We start from the raw sequence: 15,980 nt of genomic DNA, 5'->3' as shown, positions 1-15,980 counted from the left end.
ACTGCACTACTGTGAGCTTCCACTGAATCCGAGGCCTGAATTTGGGCTAGATTCCACATTCTACACTTCAAATGTGAATTTTCTGTTCCTACCATGTAAGATTACATTTCAAAAAAATTATATGTATAATTTTTGTTAAATTTGTGTGAGTTGCATGCCTTTGGTGGAAAAAGTGTGGAATGCAATTGTGAATCAATAAAAACATTAAGTAAGTGCAAAAACCTACTTTTTACCTCTCGGGAAGCAGCAGGACAGCATGGAATAGAACATGTAGTCCTCTTCCTCCGACACAAGACAATTAGGTCATCCTAGAGGACTTATTTTTAATTTTTTTGTACTGGGCTTACTGTTTAGAGCTATAATAGTAGCAACCTATGTAATAATGAAAGGCATGGGTCCTACAGCACCTTGTGCCGCTCTCGAATCCTCAGCAACAAGGACACAACTGTTTCCTGGTCACCCCTGCTGAGCACTGTAAAGAGGCAGGTGTGCGTGACCAAAATAAAACAGGAGTTTAGGGGCACCTGAGGGACTAACAAAATTTATTCTGGCATGAGTTTTCATGTGACCTGAGTATGCATTTTTGTCCTTGGACACAGTGGTCCAAAAATTAACAGACCGTTACAGAGAAAACCAAGCTCCTCTACTCTTGGGATCTCATGGTCCCCTATTGACCGTAAAAGGAGGCAGTCCCATCCAATGCGTGTTTACTTTGAAGTAAATCCCAAATTGGACGTAAATGGGATTTGCTTCCAAGTAAGATTAAAGTAGAGCCCCATGGCGCAGAATGGTAAAGCTGCAGTACTACGGTCCTAAGCTCTGCTCACGACCTGAGTTCAATCCTGGCAGAAGCTGGGTTCAGGTAGCTGGCTCGAGGTTGCCTCAGCCTTCCATCCTTCCGAGGTAGGTAAAATAAGTACCCAGCCTGCTGGGGGGAAAGTGTAGATGACTGGGGAAGGCATTGGCAAACCACCCCGTAAAAAGTCTGCCACGAAAACGTTGTGAAAGCAACGTCACCCCAGAGTCGGAAACGCCTGGTGCTTGCACAGGGGACTATCTTTACCTTTTTTTGTAAAGATTAAAGTGGAATCCAACAGCACCTCAAATATTAACAAAACATTAGGCATAACTTTCTTTAAGGTGCCGCAGGCCTCCCGTTGACACTTGCGGTCAGAGGCTAACAGCGCTGTCCCTCTGGAATTGCTAGTCCCGAGGAAGCGTCCCTAGGAAGGCTGCAGCCGCAGACTGGCGAGAAAAAGCGGGAGATGCTGCCGCACGGCAAAGCGCAGCTGGAAAAACCAAGTACCGCGGCACCTTCTTCGGCTGCTTGGACAAGAGCCGAGCCGAGCCGAGCCAAGCGGCACAACGCCCACATCCCCACCTGGCGCAGACGGCGGCGGAGAGAGCCGAAGGAGGCGCCGAGTAGGCGGGCCTGGCCGGGGAGGAAGTGACCCCCCCTCGCCCTGCCAGGGCCGGAAGTACCGTTTGGGAACCGACTCCGCGCTGAGCTGGAGAGGCCTAGGGGGCTGCGGCGAGGGTGTGGATGAGGCCTGAGAGGCCGTCGTGGGAGACGGGTGAGTTTGAGCGTGCCCCCGCCGGGAGGCAAAGAAGCCGGGGAGGAGCCACGGGGGTGGAACCGGCCAGATCGCGGAGGCCGTCAGTGTCATGCGAGGGAGGGAAGGCGAGGTTGGGGGAGCTGGCCGGGCGGGTTTTCGGGGGCGGCAAGTGCCAAGGGCCTTGGAGATATAAGAAGTCGGACTGGGGAGCGGAGGGAGATTACCCTTTTAGGTTTGGCCAGGGAAATCTGTGGGATGAAATAGAAGGGCAGAGACGATTTAGGGGCCGACTGTGGAGTGTGGCGCCCTTAAGGGGGCAATATTACACTTACCTGGGAGTAAGCATCATTGGGCAAAGAGGGACTGGCTTCTGAGTAGGTGTGCGCAGGGCTGCTCTGGTTGTCATTTAAAATCCCCTTTCGCACCAGTAAATTGTCAAGAAGAGGGCTGGGTAAATTGCAACGTGTGACTTGTTTTACGGATGAGGATGGTTAGTAGGAGCGGATCTAGAGGCCAGACCACCGCTAGGTGAAACATGCCCGGTTTTGTTTGTTGCTAGTTTTTGAACTTCTCCTTTCCTTTAAGAAATTCATGGTTTCTTCGTCCTGTCCTGTAAGCCACGCTGTGAAGTACACTGAGAGTGAATGATTGAGTCCTAGAAACAATAGTGTACTGGAATCAAGGGACCCCCTGAGGAAATGCTGCAGAACTCTTAAGATTAAGCTCCAATGGTTTTGATAATGATTTTACAGCTCATCAAGCTGTCTATTTGCACTTCTCTTCCCTTTTCTTTCTTTTTGGCCTGCTAAGTCAAAATATGGCTTTAGAAGCATGTGACACAAAATATTTTTCAGTAACGTAGCTGAGAAGGTGATGGTTGTTATTTTTGTGCATGTGGAGATGGGTGGTATAATGAAAAAGCCACTTTCGGTAGACATTTTGGACAGATTGAAGATATGTGGTATGGATTTATGAATGATATGCAAGACTGGCATTAACACATGTTCTAATTGTTTATATTAATTTTTGGCAGACATTGCCCATGGATGAGCTGGTGCATGATTTGGCCTCAGCCTTAGAGCAGACATCTGAACAGAATAAGCTGGATGAGTTGTGGGAAGAAATGACTCTGAGTCCAAGGCAGCAACGGCGGCAACTTCGCAAGAGACGGGGCCGCAAACGGCGCTCAGACCTTACACATCAGGCAGAGCACGCTTGCTGTTACAGCGGGGCTTCAGAATCCAGCTTGGATGAAGCTGTGGAGGACTGCCGGGAAGTGCTGACAGCCAATTTTAGTGACTCGGATGACATGACAGGAGTCAAGCGTCATCCAGCACTCAGTGCAACTCTCCGGAGTAAGCAGCACTCGTGGCATGAGTCAGACTCATTCACTGAGAATGCACCTTGCCGACCGCTCAGACGTCGTCGAAAAGTTAAGCGTGTGACATCAGAGGTGGCTGCCAGCCTTCAACAGAAACTTAGAGTGTCAGAATGGAGTTATGAAAAGGGTTGCAGGTTCAAGTCTGCTAAGAAACAGCGCCTGTCTCGGTGGAAGGAGAATGCTCCCTGGACATCATCCAGCCGAGGGCTCTGTGAATCAGCAGAGACCAGGGCCTTCCTCAGCAAGGGGGGAAGGAATGAGAGAATGGAATGTGAAGCAGATGAACAGAAACAGGGTTCTGATGAAAATATGTCTGAATGGTGAGATCCTCAGGCCTTTCTTTACCTGTCTGTGGCTTTTTAAATCATTGCTTGCCACTTAAAGATCTATCTTTTAAGTAGATTATTTTGATAGTCCACTTTTTGTTACTGATGTAACTTGATATTTTAAAGACAATACTCTGTCCATAATTGAAATGTCTACTTGGCACTAGTGTTCACAGGAAACATGAACAGACTGGTATTATACATGAGATTGATTTCTCTCATTGGTTTCTGAAGTTCATTAGAAATGACAAACAAAAGCATGATAAATTATTTAAGCTTCACAGCAGCACACTATTCATCACATTTCTTGCATATATGTTAAACATGTAGCTGAGATGTGAACACATGACGCTGCCTTATACTGAATCAGACCAATGCTCTATCAAGTTCAGTACTGTGTTCTAGTTGATGGCAACTCTCCAGTAACTGGTTGACAGTGACTGCTCTACTATTGTGCCATAGCCCCTTTTTCCACACTGGGCTCAGAGCAGCTGACACCAAGGTAAAAACAACAATCTGCATCAGGTAGTTCAAATTAGTATTAAAACTCAGTACAATTTCCAATTTAAAACCATTCCAAATTGCAGTAATTTGGAATTAAAATCATGACTCCCAAGAGCTTCTAGGAGGCACGTAAGGGAGTAGGAAAACCCAGAGGTGCCACACAGCTTACTGTTTTGTCACTGTCTTTAACCAAAGACCTGGCAGACCATCTCTGCCTTACATGTCCTGTGGAAAAGTAGTAAGCAGGGCATGGATGTTCTCCCTGTCAGTTAGTAGATTGTACCATAGTTAGTAGATTGTAAGGGCATGCTAATGGAGAGCCAGTTTGGTGTAGTGGTTTAGTGTGTGGACTCTTATCTGGGAGAAACAGGTTTGATTCCCCACTCCTCCACTTGCACCTGCTAGCATGGCCTTGGGTCAGCCATAGCTCTGGCAAAGGTTGTCCTTGAAAGGGCAGCTGCTGTGAAAGCCCTCTCCAGCCCCACCCACCTCACAGGGTGTCTGTTGTGGGGGAGGAAGGTAAAGGAGATTGTGAGCTGCTCTGAGACTCTTCGGAGTGGAGGGCCAGATATAAATCCAATATCTTCAATATCTTCTAGTTTCAGCAGAACTTGTTTACTCTAATTTATTTATACTCTGCTTTTCTCTCTGATGGGGACCCAAAGTGGCTTACAATAATTCTCTCCATTTTATCCTTACAACAACACCATGAGGCAGGTCAGGCCGAAAGAGTGTGACTCACCCAAGGTCACCTAGCAGGACCCTGTGACACGAGAGGGGGTTCAAATGCAGGTCTTCCAGATACTAGTCTGAGACCGATTTCACATTCACCCTACGCTGCTCTGACGTTTCTCTTTTCAGCGCAGCGTCTTCCGATTTCCCACTATCTGTCCTGGGGCTTCAGCTCGTGCTGCTGTTTTTGTGAGGCAAAGAGAAACCACTAAAAACCAGTTTCTCTTTGCCGCACAAAAACGGCAACGCAAGCTGAAGCCCCAGGGCAAATAGTGGGAAATCGGAAGGACGCCGTGCTGAAAAAAGGAATGTCAGAGTGGCATAGGGTGAGTGCGAAATTGGTCTCTGACTCTTAACCATATACCACCCTGACTCTCATCTCAGTTTGGGGGAGATTATACCATCCTATGCATAATAATAAAAAAATCAGATATGCCCTTTATTCATGGGTGCAGAATGTTTGCAAGTGGAGCCAGTAGGATTTAGTAGGAGCCACACATGAGAAAGGAGATAGATGAATACTGGAACACAACAGTAAGAGAAGATTTTGTTCTTGCTTGTTCATTTAAACTTCTTTACCATTTCACCCCACTAGCTGTCTTTCTTTTAGGGAGTGTTTGATTGAGAAGTACGCACACAGGTCAAGTCTATTATAGACTCTCCTCCACTGAGTAGTTGCTGACTGTAAAGGGAAAGCACTCTGCATGTTCTCATCTGCTTTTATTTACTGTTGCATATTTTACATGGTTGAATTGTGATTATTTCAAGAGTAGTAACAATGTCACATAGTACAGCACATTTCACATGTAATGCAAGCAATTTCCATAGATTACACCTTACTATAAATACAAATGGTTAGTAGTTCCTTGTAAACAAAGGTATTTAGTATTATTTAAGAGATAATGGGGTTTTTATTGAAAGGAAACACACTAGGAGGATTTTATGTGAATAAACACATCAACTTTATGAGGAGCTGATCTAGAAGATAGTTAAGAAACAACAACAACCAATAAGGACTGACTTGACCTTAATTCTAGGTACATTAAATATAGTATTGGGCATTCTTCAGTATCTTGTGTCTCCTGTGTTAACATATTCCAAGGAGCTCTTTTACATGTGCCCTGATGACTTGGGTGTAATGATTGCTGTAAGATCTAGAACCTTCTAGGTTGTGATAGCTGTAGAAATCCTTGCTCTAAGACAGGGGTGTTGAACTCATTTGTTATGAGGGCCGGATTTGACATAAATGAGACCTTGTTGGGCCAGGCCATGTGTGTCATAAAATGTAATGCCAGGAAGCGGACATATAAACTGTATAAAGGGGGTGCAAACACAATTTTTTTTCTTAAAACATTAGCACTCTTGCAGTATTTTGTTTTATAGTCTGATAAATGTCATCTCTTGCTATGAATTATTGCATCAAAACTGCAGACAATGTCTGTGCTGTACTAATCTTGAATATACTGTTCAAGTGTTGTTCAAGTGTGCACATCTGTAAGTTGCAAACCTACTTTTGACTCATTACAAAGATCTCATAGTCAATGCTTTGAACCTCAGACCCAGAAGAAATCATGAAGCAGCTGAGCATTATGAGCTTTTGTACATAAGTTGCTTCACGTGCTGGTCAAGATTATGTAAAGGCACATGGCACAGACTGAGGTCTATGTACTTGTCTATAAAACTATAGTCTTCTCCAGAAAAATAACTACAACTCCTATGTGTCAGTGCAAGAACAGAAGAAGAATTGCAGATTTATACCCCACCTTTCTCTCTGAATCAGAGACTCAGAGTGGCTTACAATCTCCTTTATCTTCTCTCCCCGCAACAGACACCCCTGTGAGGTGGGTTGGGCTGAGAGGGCTCTCATAGCAGCTGCCCTTTCAAGGACAACCTCTGCCAGAGCTATGGCTGACCCAAAGCCATTCCAGCAGCTGCAAGTGGAGGAGTGGGGAATCAAACCCAGTTCTCCCAGATAAGAGTCTGTACACTTAATCACTACACCAAACAGAGAGACAGCCATGTACAATGGTCAGTATCAGCCTACTATCTGGGAAGTCCTAAGTTCAAGATCGCCAATCAAAGGAAAATGTGAAAGAAAACTCAAGGGAAATTTGTTAAGTAAACATGGGCTGGACACACTCAGCCTAACCCTGGCTTGTTATTATTGCTCTTTTAAACAGTTCACACGCTTTCCTATTGAGAAAGACTGGAGGGCATGAATATAGGAAAAAGGAGGGGAAACCAGTTGTACCCATAACAAGCCCAACCAATCTCTCTCTCTGTAACAAGGCAAAGAGCTCATACTTTCAATGAAACGTTGCTAGTCTTAAAAGTGCTTTCTTTGTATTTCTGCCAATGGTGGGGGCTGGGCAAAGGAAGCTTTGACTCTTTCTTTCCTTTCCCCAGGGCACAAGGAGAGGGAGGAGCCTCAGCCAGAAAGGAAGAGAGGCTTGGCTCAGTAGCTCTGCATAGTGATTAATTGAGTCTGGCAAACTTAATCACCCAGCAGAGCTATAGAACCAGGCTATTTCATTGGCTAAGGATCCTCCTCCCTCCTCCTCCCTTTGGGAAAAGGGAGGGGGAGAGAGAAGGAGCCAAAAAAGGCTGCTTTGCTGTCTGACTGATTGCTGGGGAGAAACACAAAATGGCGACTGAACGCAGCAGGCAAGGTAAAATGAAGCAGACAGCAGACAGTTGCTGGATGGCCTGATTGGAGCCTCTGCGGCCGCATCTGGCCCGCGGGCAGCATGTTTGGCACCCCTGCTCTAAGATAAATAGTAGACAAACTGATGTGTATTGAAAGTTCTGCTTGTGCCAAGTATTAGAATATCATCTGTGATGTTTCAAAAATTCTGTTGTGCATGTGTCTTTTGATCTGGGTAAATATCTTACTCTTGCTTATTGGGTAAATACATTTTCAGCACTAAATGATAATTTGGCGGTCACCTTGAAGGTCCTGATTGGGCAGAAAGGTGGGATATAGGGATTGTAAACATATTTTTACAACACAATTCTTTTATGTATGTGAACTAATACAGTTTCCACATTTTTGCTACATTTGTTCTACAATGTCTGCTCACCTAATTAACACTCTTGTAGTTATAAAAACATTTATTAGTCTGATAATGGAGCCAGCCTTTTAAAAAACACATGAATCGGATATTGATTTAAACTGATGTCCATTTATGTATTTTATTTAAATCATTTATATGCCTCCTTTCCACCCTGAGGAACTGAACTGTCAAAAACATCAAAACAGTTTATAATTTATATATACAAACACAAATGCATCCACAGTTAAAAAAATATGACATTGTAATGATTGTTGGGAACTTTGAAGTTTTATTCTAATGACATTTCAGTTTTTCTTGGAGATTGACAGTTCTGTGTTAACCTAAGCATTATGCTATCTGAAATGTCTCTCCTTGTGATCCGCTATAGAAGGCTGACAAAATAATAATTTTTGTTTAATCTCATCTAATTATAATGTAGCTGCTGATTATAACCTGCTCTAGAATTCTCTCATAACTCTTAGTTTCAGCCAAAACAAACTGAATTTCCAAGTTGATGTACTATGTAGCTTGTTGAATACGAAGCTGGACGATCCATGTTATCCCTCTTTGTAGCCCGCTTCTTTTCCCTTTTGATGAGGAGTGTATTTGGTGATAGCTTGAAGTGGCCGTCAAGAGGCTGACTGAGCTAATGTATTAGAAGTTGCTTCCCAGGAAAGAGAAAATTCCTCTCTCATAGAAAGCAAATGACGGAGACAGAGTGTTCAGCTTCCCCCTCCTCCGTCAGCCCAGCCTGACCTTCTGCACCCCCTTTGTGCCTCTTGTTTTCTTATTTTTATAGAAAATCAATATCCTTCTTGACACAAACAATAGCTCAGGAGCAGGACTAAATGGAGGAGAGCTGAGATCTGTCCATCACCTCTCACTTTAACTCTTTCAAACTATTTAATTATAGGCATGTTTTGCTCCAGGTGTTTGCAACAGTGCAATTGCTAAATGAGGGCCATTTTAACCAAAGATTGGGTGATCAATAACACTCTATAGCAGTAGCTTGTCGGATCAATAGCATTCATTATTTTGTGGTTAAGGTAAGTAGCCTCCATTGTAAGTGGAGGTCATTAATCAGTGCTTACTGTACTGAAAGGCCCGTTTAAAGGCGAGTGCTTTTCCGTGTGTGTGTGTGTGTTTGTGTGCAGTATGTAGAAACTGTGGTTCCCTTTAGTCTGGCACTGTTATTACAAGGCCTGCTGTAGTTTGAGACTTATGAACAAATGAAGGGCCATCTAGTGATTTGTTCTTCTGCCTGGTCTTGGGGACTTGGGATAGGCAGTAGTACTCCTAGAGATGAAACTTCTTATAAACTATAAAAGAAAAGACACAATGTCCATCTTAGTGTTAACACTTGATAGCCAGCCCCAATAAAAAGAACCTTGACTAGAAGATTTCTTCAGCTTTTTTGTATCAAGCATGATTGCCTGATTTGCTTTGTAGTGTTGCTTTCTGGGGCTGCATGGAAACATGCCTTAACAACACACTGGGGTGTTGAACTGGTGTCAAATAATATGTCTCCATTTATGTGTGCAATTTAATGTTTGTGTTTCCTGAGGGTATTATAAAATGGAGACCTTAAAAAAAAAAGAGGAACATAGGAGTTCCAAGTTGACATGGAGGTGACTGCAGGAGTCATTTATAATTGGGCTTCCAACACCACCTATAAAGAGACTGCCCAGAAGAACGTTAATATTGGTTACGGAGGTTGCTGTGCTTACTAGAGCTTTCCAGGGCTAAAGCAAGATATATTTAGTATTTGCCATCTTGCTATGCTATAGCAGGTAGACGAAACCCTGAAAAACACCGTGATAATAGGGAGACAGTTTCCATGTTCTTGTAAGCAAAAAGAGTTGGATCTTAGCAGCTTTTCCACTGGTGCAGGAGATGGGAGAGGTTATCTTGCCTGATTCACTTCCTGACTGAAGCCCTTCCCCAAGTGGTTTTCATCCATATGGATTTATGATCCTTAGCATAGATGGCAGGGGGGGAGTTGAAAGAGCCTCCTCCTTCTCCATCTTCTGACAGCAGAAAAGCTGATAGGATCTAAACCAGGAAGTCACATGACTGGTTAAAATGGTTAAGTCATAAAAGTTATAGCTTTCAACCATAAACAAGTTGGTTTGATTAAAAGGCATTGTGAGGTTTGAATCTCAGAACCTGTCCAAACCTCCCAGTGCCTTAAGAAAGCTGGAGAAGGGCATTAGGGAGCATGGCAATGAAAACTTCCCAGCACTCTGCTCTCTCACTCACACTGATGGTATAAATATAGCCTCACCATTTCTCCTGGGCAGGAAAGGAAGTCTGGAGTGGAAGCTACGACCATTTGCAGAGTACAAGACAATTTGCAGAGTACAAGACGCCATCAAGGAAATGCCTGTCTTGCAGCTCTCAAACATCTGACGTTCATGTCTTGTGGCTCTCAAACATCTGATGTTTTTTCTATGTGGCTCTTACATTAAGCAAATTTGGTCCTGATCTAAAGGCTTGTGAGTTAGGACAGTAATTGAAAAGTAATTAACCTGGGTTACCATCTTTCTGTCTTATAAAGTTTCATACATGATGCACAATAAAAAAGACTTCTTGTTTTAGCAGATTATGTCAACAGCTGCCTCTATTTTTATTCACACATTGGCTGTTAGTTAAAATGACTTTCCACCAGTAACAGTGGTTAAGGATAAAGTCCTAAAACACTTAGAAAAACTGGGAATAAGCCCCAGTAGATCTTCTTAGGGTTCCTCTCTAAATTACTAAAGTTTATAAGTTCAGTTGTTCCTTCTCATTTAAATGTATCTCATGCTATCAGTTATTGCTCCTGGCAGGTACCCAATCAGTTATACTCATTTTCTTTATAAAGTAAGTGTCTACTAACAGATTTTCAATACTGCTTAGGGAAAACATACATGCATTTCCTACAATTACTTTTATTTATTAAACACATCCTCTTCTAGTTCCCTGTTCCACAGTTATACAGTGCCAAGTACTACAATGATTCTTTGATACTTGTAATGCTTAAATGGAAAAAAAAGGTAAACACATTGTTTTCTGAATTTGCTCTGGGTTTTTTTTGTCTCTCCCCCCATATGCATTAGAATTAGTTACACATAACACTTAAGATTCTGCAAGCATATTTGGAAACAGTTCTGCAGCCAATTTAGAAATTCCTGTGCTAATTGCTTTGGAGTGGATTTTTGGTGATGAGGAGAGGGCTATTTTTTGATAGAATTGCAGTGATCAGGTTGAAAGCTTTAATGTAATTGTAGTTGCTGATATGGGCATGTGTAATCTTTTGCTATAAAGTTCCTTGTCTATCCAAAGAAAAGCTGACATCTTAAGTCATCATATAGCTGTGGGCTTTTTTTGTAGGAAAAGGTCTGCAGGAACTCATTTGCATATTAGGCCACACCCCCTGATGTAAGCCAGCCGGAACTGTGTTCCTGTGCTTTCCTGCTCAAAAAAGGCCCTGGCTGTGGTAGAAAAGAAACAGAAGAGCTATGTATCATTGCCATATATTAGCATTCTTTTTCTTGTAACTACTGTTTAAGGCAAGTAGAGCACACGTTTGCTTTGTTTCTGATTTTTATTCCCAGCAAAGCATCTGATTTCCACCCCCCCCCCCCAGCAAAGCATCATCTAAAGACACATTAGCCCTGGTATCTTTCCCCAAATTCCTGTTTTATGATCACTATTTCTTAATAACTTTCCTTCATTTTATCCATGATCCACAATTCTTCACTTGACTTCATAGACAGTCCCAGTACTGATCATTAAAGTGGCTCTGGACATCCCACATCAAGGTCAGACACCTTGCAGAGATGAATATAACAATGTCATCATTGTATGCTCTGTAGAAAGTGTTTGAGAATATCTGCAGTTAATGGTTTTTGCAAAACAGATACCTTATTACCGATCCATATGTGCTTTAATTCTCTTTCCAGTGAAACCAGCAGTGTGTGCAGTAGCAGTGATACTGGCCTATTCACGAATGACGAAGGCCGTCAAGGTAACCATAGACATTAATTTCTTGCTGAAAATTATAAAATGGAGGGCATAAGCAGATAAGATGGAATCAGGTATGGTGTGGTCACTTATGTCACTTGGCTGCTCATAAAAAAATTCTTCGTGAAGAGCTGAAATGTATAGAACTCAAGAGAAGTTAGTAGGGTGGGTTCAGATATATCCAAAGGATCAAACTTTGCTCTCTTACAGAAAATCTGTTGCAGTTCCTTGAGATTAATACTTTTGTATAGCCATTTCATCCCTTAATTATTTGTCCCTAAAGGAGACCTTCTAAATGTGATCTGAAATCAGTTCTTCTAATATTATGTGAATTTTGCACTAATTGATTTTGAAAGGCATCATGAGCTCAACAAGATATTGGATTACTTATATTAGTTATTATTTTAAGAAGAAAACTGGTACTAGCCATGGGCACAAACCGAACCATGAATTGGGCTGATTCGTGGATCATTTTGAACCACTTCTGATATTCTATATTTAGTAGAAAGTTTTTTCACCCTTACGGGCACATGAATGAACGTGGTGCTTCCACTTGGTACCCTTCTGTGCTAAGAATGAATGTTGGTGATTCCATTGACTTTTGCATGTGTGGGAGGAATTGTAGGATGATAAGAGTATTTGATGAGCAGCTTTGTGCATTTCTTAGGTGATGATGAGCAGAGCGATTGGTTCTATGAGGGCGAATGTGTCTCAGGGTTTACTGTCCCGAATCTTCTGCCCAAGTGGGGGACTGACCACCGATCAGATGTTGAGCGAATGGATTCCAGCCTTGAAAAAGTTTCAGATCCAACATTTCTTCTGCCTTCTCGACCTGCTACAAGAGGTGAGTTGCTTATGAGTGTGTGAGAGAGATTGTTCACTGAGTTCAAAAGGTAGATTTCTTAATATGTGAAAATTTAAAATCCTATACGAGTGAGTAACAGTAGGCTTAAGGCGACTTTCGGCTTATTTGTACTCTAGAAAAAAAAGGCATATTTTTGCCATTGCAAATAATCTTCGAGGTAAATATTTGCTATAAATTAACATGGTCTAGTAATTGAGGATGTTCTTGTCGGAAGAGGGTGCTGTAATCCATGGTGGTGTTTCGTCTTGTAGCTGCCCAGAGTTTGATCACTTTTTGCATATAATACCTGTAGGTATCAAAATTCTATGATTTTTTTTCAAGGTAAGTGGTATTCTTTTGCTAAAATAACTGAAATACAAAAGGTATAATCTATCCAAGTTGCACAAGGTAGCATTGGCAAATGTAGAAACAGAAATCCAATCTAGAGTCTTGTTCTAACTTAAGTGTACATTGCAGCCTTTGTTAGCTGTTCTTGCACCTTCATTGTTCTTTTCTTTTCCTTCTCAGGGATTCATGGCCGTTTGAACCGTCTCCCCAGCGTTGCTTCCCGTTGCCTCAGAAAGGGCCGCAGAAGGCTAGTTGGCAAGGTATTGCTTTTCAAGGCTGGCAGTTTTGTGTTTGGTGCAGAGCAGCCTGCTATTAAGTTTTTTCTCTTGTAAACTTTACTTCATACATTAGTTCATGTAAAATCTCTTCCACTGTTTGCAAAGACTCATGGAATTCAGTGGAAGGGACAATAAGGTTATGCTGAGGAAAGGGGACTTATAGAATCCAGTTACCTGGATCCCGCAGAATGTTTCTTCAGGCAGAAAGACTTCCACCTCCCAAAGCGCCCCCACCCCGGCAACATTTCTGAAGGTGTTCTGATGGGAGTGGAAGGGAGAAAGGAAAATCTTACAGGCAGCAGTCCTTCAGCCTGTGGAGACACTGTGGCAGGAGAGAGGCATAATCTCAGTTGTGGAGAGGAGAATTTGTGTAGCTCCTGAGAAGAGCAAAGCGATGTTATCAACCAGGGTGGAGAAAACAGTTGTTTTTAATTTAGTGGCAGAATCAAGATGCAGTAATTCAGTTTTGCCATGTGATATTTAAACTTGCATTGAGGAGGCATGACTGCCAACTCCTGGCCCTCCACTTCGTTAAGAAATTTGCGTCATGGCATTTCTTGCCATTTTTCTTGGGATGGGGTTAAAAGTAAAGTACTGAGAACTTTGCCTTTGAAATATTAAGCAGGATTTGGGGATAAGTGTGCTGTGGGAGGTTGGATTTCTGAAGCTGCCTTGCTGACATGGAGGATGGGTCCAAATTTCATAGCTCTATATGTTTTGGGTTTGCATTTAGTCAAACATCCTCCAACAAGCTTTCTCAAGTGACAACACTTCATTTAATGCATTTTTACCGTGCCCTTCCTCCTAAGAACTCAGGGTTGCATATATGGTTCTCCCCTCCTCCAGTTTATGCTCACCACAATCATGTGAGGTAGGTTAGGCTGAATGTCTACCCTTGTTTGTATAGGAGAGCAACAGTTGTCCTGTTTTTTTAATCTTCGGCAGATTCTTTGTGTCTCTTTTTTTTCTCTATCATTCTCACTTGGCTATTGAAATAGGGCTTCAATTATAGGAAATGTAGGGCTTGTAGCAAGGGCTGTCAGGCTATTGGCCCAGAGTCCTAGGTTTTGTTCAGGCACTCCTAATGAACCAAAATGAGAAGCATAATATTTACTTGTTTAATTCATCTTCATCACCTTAAAGGGATATTTGTCATTTCCATTGGAGGTCACTACTCCCCCTCCCCCATTTTCCTCTAAATTGTAATAATAAATAATGAGTTTCATTCAAAGCTCCCTGCCAGCGAGCTGCTAATTACCCAAAGTACGGCATGTAATTTACACAGTAATAAACCGTAAATTTAAACATTATGGCACTTTAAGTTAATAATTTCTCTGCTGTAACAAATAGCCTATCTTTTACCCCTCCTGGTGCTCTCCTACAAACCATGCAAGTGTTGGTGTTCAGGGATCCTAAGCACAAGCTACCTTAAATGATGCTTCTGTAGCATATTTATAGCACATTGCTCTGTGATGGCAAACAGCTGAATTTGTAGATCTTAATATGTGAGTGTACATAGCAACATACACAATAGCATACAGAGCTGAATTCCTAAAAGAAGTCATTTAGTCTAGGAATATGCAGCCTCCCCCTGCACTTTAGGGATCTTTACTTTAAAGGCTTTTTCACCTAAAACATTAACTTTTGAATAACTGTTGGGTTTACAGACATTGCCCAAGGTAGGAGTGTCATGTTTAGAAATTTCTGCACGTTGTTTGGGATTTATGGATTGGAACACCTGTTCAGTTGGCACTAGTGGTTGTGAATTTTTCCTGGTCTCTCCCCTCTTCTCCCCTTCTTTCTGATCCTGAAAAAAAATATTCCTGGTATCTCAGGATTCATGTGTTGGGAGTCTGCAGTGGGGATGAGAAACTTGACTCTCCTTTCTCATCCATCAGAGTTATTAGACCAAGTGGGTCCTTGAAACATGGGGGATAAACTTTCCCAGGTCAGAAACGACTGCAATAGGAAGGGAAACTCAAGAAAGATCTGCGACCTTTTTTAACTCATAATTGTTTATAATAATAATATAATAATAATAATAAAATTTTATTTATATCCCGCCCTCCCCCGCCAAAGCAGGCTCAGGGCGGCTAACAACATTAATAAAAACACGATACAATAGATAATAAGACATTAAATTAACATTATTTAAAAACCAGTTAATACTTAATTACACTTAACTTATTCTGACAGTACCATGGTGTTTCTGACGCTATTTCTGTCAGTTTAGGGATTATGTCTCAGATCTAGGATTTCATGAAAATTAGCCCCCACTGATATAACTTCTTTTTTACGCACTCAAATAAGTCTTGGCTATCCAGATTTTATATGTGTGATAGTAGTTGTTGCAATCCTCTACATGTTCAGTGCCATATAAATATTTCTGATTAATTCAGGCATGGGGTGAACGATATACATCGTTTTTAATCTCACAAAGGGCACCAATGTCCTCTTAATTAATCTAAGTAGATAGCCCATGCTAGTCTAATCCCATCAAATGTCAGAAGCTAAGTAGGATCTGCCCTGGTCAGTATTTGAATGAGGAATACCAGAGTTGCTATGCAGAGGCAGGTGGTGGCAAACCACCTTTGAATGTCTCACCTTGAAAATGCATTGGCATTGTCATAAACAGTTTGGGACTTGACAGCAAAAAAAAAAATGAGTGCATGATAATAAATGAAGGGAGACTCTTCTTGGCCTAAGCCAGGGCTTTTGAGTAACAAGAGAAAAAATAGGAATGCCTGACCTTTGCCTGAGATGGTGGTGTGTGACCCTGTTGATTCTCCTGAACCTCTTGGTGCGCTCTGAAGCCATCAGCCATTGATTCCTTCTCTTTTAACTGTCTGAGTTAGAGATTGGGAGCACTGCAGTACAGTGGATCTGTTCCTATCTGTGAAGTTGTTACCTGATGGTGCTGGGGGGCAGCTGCTTATGCTATGGTGTTTCACAG

The 15,980-nt window shown here is 42.2% G+C and overlaps 1 protein-coding gene across 5 annotated transcripts in view; it reads left to right on the top strand.

Annotated features, from left to right (window-relative positions):
• Window positions 1–1,438: 1,438 nt before the first annotated feature.
• GPATCH2L (G-patch domain containing 2 like) overlaps window positions 1,439–15,980 on the top strand; it is a 256,742-nt gene continuing 242,200 nt past the window's right edge. For 2 of the 5 annotated variants that reach the window (XR_009556522.1, XM_060261111.1), the window contains exons 1-5: window positions 1,439–1,574; window positions 2,590–3,257; window positions 11,497–11,561; window positions 12,225–12,401; window positions 12,930–13,009. Coding sequence is in view for 3 of the 5 variants with exons in the window: in XM_060261111.1 (XP_060117094.1) it covers window positions 2,599–3,257; window positions 11,497–11,561; window positions 12,225–12,401; window positions 12,930–13,009 (981 nt within the window). In the remaining 2 variants the exon portion in view is untranslated. The remainder of the gene's footprint in view (window positions 1,575–2,589; window positions 3,258–11,496; window positions 11,562–12,224; window positions 12,402–12,929; window positions 13,010–15,980) is intronic. The other 3 variants (XM_060261109.1, XR_009556523.1, XM_060261110.1) reach the window with 3 other exon arrangements.

Source organism: Heteronotia binoei, chromosome 21 (assembly GCF_032191835.1).
Source record: "Heteronotia binoei isolate CCM8104 ecotype False Entrance Well chromosome 21, APGP_CSIRO_Hbin_v1, whole genome shotgun sequence".
NCBI classification, from domain to species: domain Eukaryota; kingdom Metazoa; phylum Chordata; class Lepidosauria; order Squamata; family Gekkonidae; genus Heteronotia; species Heteronotia binoei.
Note: the sequence above shows the minus strand (reverse complement) of the source record. Positions and strands in the feature narration are given on the sequence as shown.